General features: G+C 35.4%; 1 protein-coding gene across 11 annotated transcripts; it reads left to right on the forward strand.

Moving 5' to 3' along the window:
• Positions 1 to 758: 758 nt before the first annotated feature.
• LOC146908592 (uncharacterized) lies at positions 759 to 8266 on the forward strand. Of its 11 annotated transcripts, none has more exons than XM_085724528.1 (6): positions 759 to 2475; positions 2958 to 3336; positions 3861 to 5195; positions 7148 to 7255; positions 7325 to 7405; positions 7994 to 8266. In XM_085724528.1, exon 1 carries the CDS (start codon positions 777 to 779, stop codon positions 2397 to 2399), a length of 1623 nt encoding a protein of 540 aa, XP_085580654.1. In that variant the 5' UTR covers positions 759 to 776; the 3' UTR covers positions 2400 to 2475; positions 2958 to 3336; positions 3861 to 5195; positions 7148 to 7255; positions 7325 to 7405; positions 7994 to 8266. The 11 variants fall into 11 exon arrangements, with proteins under 11 accessions (XP_085580654.1, XP_085580656.1, XP_085580657.1 ...); XM_085724530.1 differs by lacking the exon at positions 3861 to 5195 and having other exon boundaries at positions 2958 to 3206; positions 3283 to 3336; XM_085724531.1 differs by lacking the exon at positions 3861 to 5195 and having other exon boundaries at positions 2958 to 3206; positions 3283 to 3336; positions 7177 to 7255.
• Positions 8267 to 10631: the final 2365 nt, after the last annotated feature.

Genomic DNA, 10631 nt, shown 5'->3' on the forward strand with positions numbered 1-10631 from the left:
TGATTTATTTCTAAGATGCTTCATAATTAATGACTTATTAAAGGAAGGAAAATGCTAGCAATACCCTTAGAATATCAACACCGTTGAAACAAAAATTTTGTTCTTACATACCATACTTTTGAATCCTTAAAAAGTGTCATAAGTTAGCATAATCTTTTATTCTTTTGCGCCATCTTTTGATCTCTAACCACCATACTTAGCAAGTGTTTGGATTCACGTTTGAGTGTGTTTCCCGCGTCCCAATGAGCTTTTAATGTGAATTTTGTGAAACTACTTTTCTAAGCCGCGATGTAGAAGTGCGTTTTTCCCCCTCTTGGATGCTGTTTCAAACATACCATTAGTGTGTGTTTGGCACACCAACCAATATATTTACTTTGAAACATATCCTCTCTAAATTGGAGAGTTTAAGTTTCGATCGTTTGGGAGGTCCCAAACTTAGACTCAAACGTGTGATTAACTATATTTGAAAAGGATTCAATAACTCTCTTAAAAACCAACAATATGCCAACGAAATACGGATCTACCCTTTTAACACTAGTAAATGATCTCGGCCATTGATTCAAATAATGATCACGGCCATTGATTCAAATCGGACGGTTGACACGAGTAACTTCTTATCCAAGTTCATAAGTCAACAAGCTATATTATTCATGACAGTGACACATTTATTACAACAAATTTTTCACTTTGTTGTTCCACAACACACTACAATCTTCGGTTCCAACTCATATTTAACCAATTTTCAAATTTCAATCTCCATAACAATTTTTCACACGATGCTGAATCCAACCTATTTCACCACCATACTCTTCACACCCCTCCGCATTTCCTCTTCCTCCTCCGCCACCACAACCTTCCTCCTCCTCTACCCTTTCACAACCTTCTTCGCACGCACCAACCACAAAAAACTCCACAAACTCCCAACTTTCAACGACACCGTTTCATCTTTCCACCACATCCTCCACCTCCACCCACCACCTCCAATCCAACACTTCAACAAACTCCTATCAACCCTAATCAAACTCAAACGCTACAACACCGTCGTTTCACTCTACACCATCTTACAATCCAAACCAACCATTAAACCCTCACTCATCACTTTCAGTATATTAATCAACGCTTTTGCTCAATTGGGTCAAATGGGTTTTGCTTTTTCACTTCTTGGAAACATTCTCAAAATGGGTTTTCAAATTGATGATAAAATACTTACTACTTTAATGAAAGGTTTGTGCTTGAAAGGTAGGGTTTTGGAAGCTGTTGAATTGCTTGATGAGTATGTTGATAGAGGGTTTAGGTTTGATGAGGTTTGTTATGGGACTATTATTAATGGGTTGTGTAAAATTGGTAAAACTAGGGATGCTATTCAGATGTTTCCTAAGATGAAGAAGATTAGGGTTTATCCTAATTTGATTATGTATAATACTGTTATTGATGGTCTTTGTAAACAAGGACTTGTTGATGAGGCTTGTGGTTTGTGTACTGAGATGGTTGAGAATGGTATTGAACTTGATGTTTATAGTTATAACTCTATGATTCATGGTTTTTGTTCGGTTGGTAGGTTTCAAGCTGCGGTTAAGTTGCTCGATGAAATGGTTGTAAGGGGGAATGTTTATCCGGATGTGTATACTTTTAATATATTGATTGATGGGTTGTGTAAACTAGGGAGGGTTAGTGAAGCGTATAATGTGGTTGCGGTGATGATTAAAAGAGGTCGGAAGCCGGATGTTGTTAGTTATAATGCTTTAATGAATGGTTATTGTTTGTGTGGAAGTATGCGTGAGGCTAAACATGTGTTTGATAAGATGGTTAAGAGAGGGGCTTTGCCTAATGTTATTAGTTATTGTACTTTGATTAATGGATATTGTAAGGTTAGGATGGTGGATGAAGCTATGGTGTTATTAACGGAAATGCATAAGAAGAATTTAGTTCCGGATACTGTAACATATAATTGTCTTCTTGATGGTTTGTCGAAATCGGGAAGAACGTTGTACGAGTGGGACCTGGTTGAGGCCATGCGTGCCAGTGGACAACCAGCTGATTTAATCACTTACAATGTATTGTTAGATGATTATTTCAAACATGAGAAATTTGATAAGGCACTTGCATTGTTTCAGCACATTATTGAGATAGGGATTTCACCAAACATACGCACATATAATATACTTCTTGACGGTCTTTGCAAAAGTGGAAGACTAAAGTATGCAAAAGAGATTTTTAAACTTCTGTCTGCCAAAGGTTGTCAACCAAATATCCGGACATATAACATTATGATCCATGGGCTTTGTAAAGAGGGTTTTTTAGACGAAGCGGAGGCCTTACTTTATAAAATGGTAGACAATAATTACCTTCCTAACTATATAACTTTTGATACCATTGTTCGTGCGATTCTGGTGAAATGATGGGAATTTGTCGGGGGCGAAGAAACTTTTTCAAGGAAAGGTTGCTGGGAGGTTTATAGGAAAGTGACATGACAAGGTTAGATTTTTTTTTATTTTTCCATGTTGAGGTTTTTTTGAAACTTTGAATGATTAGCAGATGCTTGTGTCTTGCATCAAAGAAGTCAGAGTAGTCAATGGCCTGTAATAAAGTAGATAATAGATTAAGAGTCAAAATCCAAACAAGGCCTTATTGTTGTAACTGACTGTGCTGAGTCAGCACAGTCTCAGCACAGTCTCGACGTGATCTCGAATCAGTATATAAACATCAATCTCTCAAATGTTGTTACTAACAATTCATTAATGAAATACAGGAAAGCATTGAATCTAATTTTCCCTCATTTTTTCTCTGTTTCTATCATGCATCTAACATCTCTCTGAGTTTCTATTAGCCTGCTTGTTCTTGAAGAACTTTCGATTTGATTGATTAATATAGCTTAAATTTCATTTTGACCTTATGTTTTTCGCTGTTGGCTGACGTTTTGAGTCTTTAAATTATCATTATCCTTCTTCTTGCCTCAGGTATACTATGTGTAATCGGATGAGTTATTATATGAGAAAAATTGGACTCAATCAGTCAGAGCTAGCTTGTTGATTTGAGTAGCAATGGTTCTTCGAAGAATATATTTTGAAGTATTTTATCTGATTAAAATCCTTTTGGAAAATTAAACCAACAGAATTATACAAAGATGGGGTATGAGTGTGTTGAACAGAAGATTTCACTCTGCTGGACTAATATCCGGGCTCTTGTACAACAGCATTCTGCAGGCGGTATTTCTCCCTCTAAAAGTTTGATTTTATTATTTGGAATAATTTGCTCACTTGTTATTCCATTCCGAAAAGTCAGGTTTAGAAGATTCAATGGTGGGTCTTCACATCTTTTCTTTATTGCTTAAATCAGGTACGCTGTACCATTTAAAACTAAGTCATTTGTTGTGTCCCTATTTTCAATATCTTGTTTCTTTTTCAAATTAGTGCTTCAATATGATCAAAATTTGCTTTCTTTCGTTTTATGCGGGTGGGATTCCTCATTTAATTTTCTATTCATGAAAATAAATTTAAAAGTTATTTTTACGTGTAACCCTTGATTGAACTTGGATTGTAATATAGTTCAAATAAGTGTAGAAGCATACATATGCACACTTCAAATAAAATTGTTTGACATTAGTAATAGTTTATTTGGTGATGTTTAATTCATGGAAAAGTTGCAAAAAGAATTCGCTTTAATCTAGGATTATTGTTACTGAACGATGAACCAAGAATTTACTGGTTGATATATTTTATGCATGTCTACAAGAAAAGACAATTATTTTATGTGAACCTAAGTATTTCAATTTACTCCTTTTGATTCAAATGATATTCATTTTGAAGGTATTCATTTCAAACCATTAATGGGTGTTACCTTAATCTTGGTGTTGTTGGTAGGCATGATTACTACCTCAGAAACCCAGAAGAGAAATCAGCACTATTCATTTGAGTCTTTTACTTCCCACCAGTTTCAGTTTTCAAATTCACTCACCCATCAGCTACACCACAAACCAACGCACCAACCGCACAAGGAAAACCCCTTTACTTTGCATCATTTCTAGGGACATCAACAGGGCGGGTGTTATTCCCCACTATCCGTTCCCATATGGCTTCACATTCCCTGATACCCTCCACAAGGAGTTTTTCTCCCTACCGCAGCCCCTGCAGATCCCTGCAAAGATCCCTTTACCATAAAAAATAGCAAATTATTCAAATTCTATATGTACAACTCAACAAAACACTGTCAATTTGTGACCGCACCACATATCTTCTAAACTATATAATACTTTCAAATGTCTTACTAAGGACCATAAATGGGAAATCAGCACTATGATTATTGTATCTCAAAATAAACAAACTTAACCAGTATGACACAAAGCTGTGATTCAGGGGATTTTGAAATTAAAAGAACTTTGCATCAATAATATACAAAAACAGTAGACATATTTTTAAATGTCTTACTACGAACCATAAATGCGATTTCAGCGCAATGGAAAAAATGCAATTCAAGGTTTACAGTAGTTATTGCCAAGGGAAACTAGCTATATCAGCACAGTGGGTCTATTAGGGTTCAAATAACTGCTCAGCTGTGAAGATAAAGAGGATGTGAACGTGGCGGGGCTGTGGAGGACACAAATGTAAGCAGAGGCGTAATAGAGCAGGACACCTAAAGCAAGCATAGACGCGACAAGGCACAGACATATGGAACAGGGATGGAGCATCAGCACAGTGGGTCTATTAGGGTTCAAATCTGCTTGGACGTTGTCATGGGAACACAATGTGATCTGTTGTTTTTTCAGTTCTCCCAGCAATTACTAGTTTCTCGATTCTCGTGGCGCAGCCAGTTGTTTTTTAATTTTAATTTTTTTAAAAAAACAGACAAAAAGACACTACTTGCATACATTTATGTGAGGGTACCCCGTTAATCTTCTCAGGGATTGGGGACCTCGTGTGAAAAAAGTCCCTGCCCTTGGGACCCTGAATGGGGCAGTCCCCACGGTGATCCTGACTTCCAGATGCAAATAAAACTCCGTAGTTTCTTGTGCACGTGTTTAGCCTGACACATGGTCGTGAGCAAGTGTTACTAGCTACTCCATTTTGTGTTTTTAAATAAACCACTAGGGTTAAGTTATTGTCTTTCATATTCTGGTGTTTGAGACAGCAACATTGGAAGCAAACTTTAATTCTGTGTTTTCTTTGCCAAGTAACTCGAAGGAAGGTCCTCGAATGAATGTAAGCTTTTTGTTGCTTGAATCGTTTATCATCACTGAATTTCTTCAGATCAATTAATGTGTCTGCTTGAGATTTATGCTATTGGAATTTTTTTGTGGCTTGTTGGGGTGGGGGTTTAGTTCTTTGATTCCTTTTTCTAATGTCTCCTAGATCTTTTTCCCTCTTCTATCTGCTGAACTTTTTGAAGGAAAAAAAAAAGTTTTTGGATATTTAATTTTGTGTGAATAAATCAGTTCCTTTTTGTTATATATATGGAATAGAATTTTAATTATGTGAATTCAATGCTCGAATCCATCCATCATTTACGTTGATTCGTTGATATGTTTGCTAAGCTCTTCATTGCATTAGCTGGTGTTTCGTGGGCTTGGGTTCTTACCATTTCTTTGTAACATAATTTAGGCTTTTGTCTGTATCTTTATCAATGTGAGTTCTTCTTGCTGAAGAATGGAATTTGATTTTTGTTCGAGTGGATGGATATGTTACTCAATTACATATAGCATTTTGCAATATACTAACTAGTAATAATGATTTTGTGTTTGATGGTCTTTGTGGTTTACTTTTAAAATTGTCTCTTGTTAATACTGTTACTGATATTTTCTTTTAAGATTAGTTGTGGGGTTGGGTCTCGATGAGGATGCCCAGCTCCTAAACCGATCCTGTTGCTAACCCCTAAACCCTAGCTGAAGAAGTGAACAACAACTTTCCTTTCTTCTCCCAAAGAATGTTAGTGTTTTTGTTGGCACTTAAGTTTGTTACTTGGTCTGGGATCTTTTGAGCGCTTCTCTCAGTTTGTAACTTCTCTTTTCTCAATTTTGTCTCCTGCTTTTGTGTGTTACCCGGGGTTACTCAAAGAAGGGGGAATGTCTCTCATCCCTCTCCTACCCCTTGGAACATCTCGTGGCAAACATTATGCTCGGCAAAGTAAAGTATGCTGCTTTGCTTTGTCGATAATCTCCTAATCAGACTCCTTTAAATGATGTGTCTTTAGTTCTTTCACTTTATTATCCTTGAATAATTTTTGTGAACAACCAGCATAGCAATTTCATAATTTACTCTCTTTATCAGCAATTACTCTCCAATATATACCTATGAATATTAAATGCGATCTATCATTATTCTAGGTTTCCCCTCTTTTTTGCAGTAGTACTCCTTTGGAATAAAGCAATGTGTGTCAAATGCTGGAATAAAGCTTGTGACATGCACTGTTTTCCTCAATCTCAAAAAACTGCCACAATAAGAAGCATTTTTGGTAGTTGAATTGCGCTAAAACCAGTGACCTGACTCTCCCACTCCAATAATGATACAATTTTGCAATATACCTCCTACTTTGTCACAATCAGAGAGTCACTTAGAGATTATTATCCTCTACGACTCTTCTATTTATTTTGATATAGACCTTTATTAATAGGAGGTTGTTTCCTATCAAGCTCACCATTGTTCGTTTAATTTTCCATTGTTCGTTTAATTTTTCTGTCGTTCTTATTGCAATATAATTATCTGAATCATCAATGGCATCACATGCCTAATAAATCACATGGTCCTATTATCATCACTACTACTATACTACTATGTTTTGTGTAAATCTCATGAGAAAGCTATGAGATATAACCTTTATGATAGAGGAGGTGCTCTGACCAAAACTTAAGATAAAGGAAGGACAGCAGTGGCATGCTTTATGAGGTCCCCTGTGGCTTATAGTACGATGGCAAAACCTATTGTGTAAAAAATTATGCATTATAAGAGAAACTGGGAACGAACAAGCTAATTAAATTTGTACCTTTGAATGGTTTTATTTGTTTGTTGAAGATTTGTTTGTATGATTTATTTATCAATTTCCTCAACTTTTTGATGTAAAATAGACTCTGACGATCCATTCTAAAAACACTTGGATTTAATCTACGAGGATAACTGAGACATGTAGTAAGTTTAGGCTGTGTAATTTTTGGTTACAGGATCAAACTAAAATGGCAAATGCATATAGATCATTTGCAGGTGAAGGATATAGATCAGTTGCAACCGAGGTTTTCTCAACTCCAGCATTGCGTACTGGTCCCAAAAAAGTTAGTTTTTAATTATTTCTCTGTTTATTCTTTATGTTTTACCATCACTAACATAATTTGTGGTTGTAGGATCAAACTAAAATGGATCTGAAGAATCAATCATCGGCAGCTGGGAAATCAACTCTAGCAATAAAAACTCGTCCCAAAATGGTGAGTTATTAATTATTTCTTTCTGTTTATTCATTTTGTTATACCGTAACCAACATAAGAATTACCATTACAGTATTTTTCCTTGTAACCTACCACTCTTAATGTTAGAAAAGCAACTGGTAACAGAAAATTAATGAAAACCCAAATCGCAAACAATGGAACACGATCGTTTGTTTACACAATTTGGCTAAATGTGCCTTCCTTTGCGACTATAGAGCAGCTATAGTTTCGTATATTACCTGAGTGAATTAGAGTTTATGGTGTTACAAACCATATATTACTTGTTGGTCCAAATTACAACAGTACCCCTAAATCCAAACCTTTAAATGCTCCCCCGCCCCTTGCACCTCTTCTGTATCTATAGCCATACTCAACACTTGGTATTTTCTTTTTAAGTTGAGTGACTTTAAATGCTTGCAACATATCAAATCTTTTAATGGTCATGGTTTAGCATTTGCTTCTTTTTTCTTCATTAGTGAAGTAGAGGGTTAATTTGCCACCGCTAAATAAGTATGCGACATACACTTCTTAAAAAAAAAAAAGTATGCGACATACATAATCCTATAACATCTTATTCTTTATTTGCAGGCTGATCTTCGTTCGTATAGCAAGGAAGAGGGCGACGGTGCGTTGCAGAGTCTGTGGTGAACAAGGGCACGACTGACGCTCGTGCTTCAAGTTCCTTTCATTCAAAGAAAGCATTTCGAGACATTAATGTTTTGATTATCTTGTGAGAACAATTTATATGTTCTATTGTTTGAACCTTTCTAGACTTTTGGCTGGTTTATGTTTAATTGATGTTTCCTTGAACTTTTTAATTTTATGGAAATGACATTCAGAATGAAGCCTGGTTTATGGTGATTTGTTGTTCTATATAGTATGCATATAGCCATGCAACATATTTGGGGAATCATTTAGTGCAAACTAATTTTCAAAAAATTAGTCTAGGCAACTGAAGTTTACATAATTTCCCTCATTTCCTCTCTATTCCATATCAATCAAACAGATACTTAAACTATTTATCACAAAGTAGTTGATGCAAATAAACAGAGCATTTCCTCTCTATTCCACACAGCTTTCTTAGTAACAAAACTTAATTCTGAATAGTGATAACTTCTTGTGTCAAATAAACAGAGCATATTAATTATAACATTATTTTACTTAATATCTTGAGTTCAATTCCACCGACCCATTAACATTAGCATAATCCAAGGCATATACTCAAAACCTATGCATGACTGTAATTAACTATTTAGCTTTGGTCCTTTGTGGTGCCACGTACTTGAACTAGAGTTAGCAAAAATCAATTGAAAAACAAGATCAAAGACTTGAAGCCAAATTGGTCAGTCATTTTATAATTGTTAAAGGTAGTCAGGTAGAAAATAATTTTAAAGTTATCCCAAATTGTTAATAAATTTACCAACACATGTTGGCTCAGTTGGTAAGGAACGGGCCACTTCCATGCAGAAGGTCGTGTGTTCGATTCCCTCTGCCGATGTGAGGGCAGTGTTGGTGGGTGATCTGTAAGTACCTCTATAAGTGCCCTTTGGGCCCGGAGGCGTGCCTTGACCCTAGTTGGTGGGTGATCTATAAGTACCTCTATAAGTGCCCTTTGGGCCCGGAGGCGTGCCTTGACCCTGGCGGTGACCGGAGCCGAACCCACCTAAACTTTATGTTACCAATTTGGGCCCGGAGGCGTGCCTTGACCCTGGCGGTGACCGGAGCCGAACCCACCTAAACTTTATGTTACCAAAAAATTGCTAATAAATTTCATACTAAAACCAAATTGGTCAGTTAATTTTTTATCCATTAGCATGTTGTAGTTTTAGCTAAAGTGTATAAAAACTAGATACCAAAAGATTTGGTTTTCATGCCCAACAAAGTTAAGGATACGAATCTGAACCTTACCTACCTCTAACATGAAATAATACCTTCCACTAACATGATCTAGTGAAACTATTTGCAGAGATATTATTTTACATTTGCACATACTCATGCATGCATTATGTAAAAACAAATTGTATTACAACTTGCTAAAACTTACCAAATTGCCATGAAATATCTTTTTCTTTTTTTTTAAACTTTTATGGCGGCTAATTTATTTTTTAAAATCAAAAGAGCATGCATATAATAATATCTTGTTATAAAATATACAGTATAAGATTGATGGCCCTTGTATGTGGAATGTTGAGTTACCTTCATTGACTTATATCTTTCTCTTGCATAACACATTATCGTCTTGTTATAAGGAAAAAAAAAGTATGAATTGGTTCTTTGGATTCAATTATATAATGAGAAGTCTTAACTACTCTGAAATTTTGCTGGTTACCTGTATCCTGAAAATAAAACAAATTTAAATTCAATTCAAAATAATTAAATATAAAATATGGTATGATATTAAATGATTGTTTGTTGATACATATCTAACAAAAACTCCAGATACTGCATGTTCACCATTATATAAAGTTATAAAATTGAAACTTAGTAATTAGTATATATAAAGGACAAAATGAAACAAGTTTAAAAATGGCCTATAGAACTGCGTGTTTGTGTGTGTGATATTTTCTTTAACCATTTTCCCAGTTGGAGTTTCTAAGTCTTCCACTAAAATCAAATTAATTGCCTAACAATACAAACCAAAGTTATTTGTCTTTATGTTGCATATTATAGTCCTTGTTAGGCAGTTACCTAGGCTCCCACATGTGCCTTAATCTTTGCAAAGTCACAAATAGCAAAACAAAAGCATTCTTTCATTTTCTCACTAATCAAAAGGAAAGAAATAAGAAAATAAAATTGATATATGTTTTCAGAATTTATATGAAAATATATTATCTTAAGTTAAAATACCAAACACTCGTTACCGTGAGTTTAACTCAGTTGGTAAAGATAATGCATAATATATGCAAGGTTTGGGGTTCGTATCCCGGACACCACCAAAAATACCAAACACTCAATCAAAATCATTGGGCAAAGATAATATAACTCATATTCTAAAGGGATAGATAAGTAAAGCCTCTAAAGAGGAGCAATTAAGTGGGTCCTACAATTAAGTGGGTCCCACCATCATTAATTATTTTTTGTTTTTTTTTCTCAAAACTTTGTGTGTCTATATCCCTCCAAATGGTAGAAATGGAGAAGGAAAAAAATGGAGAGGATCTTGACTCGCTAAAGAGTAAGGGCTACCATGCAACCAATGCTGATCGAGAGAAATTTGCCGTGAACGTCA

The sequence above is a fragment of the Medicago sativa genome, chromosome 7, assembly GCF_051527215.1.
Source record: "Medicago sativa cultivar Bolivia chromosome 7, Bolivia_mono, whole genome shotgun sequence".
NCBI lineage: Eukaryota > Viridiplantae > Streptophyta > Magnoliopsida > Fabales > Fabaceae > Medicago > Medicago sativa.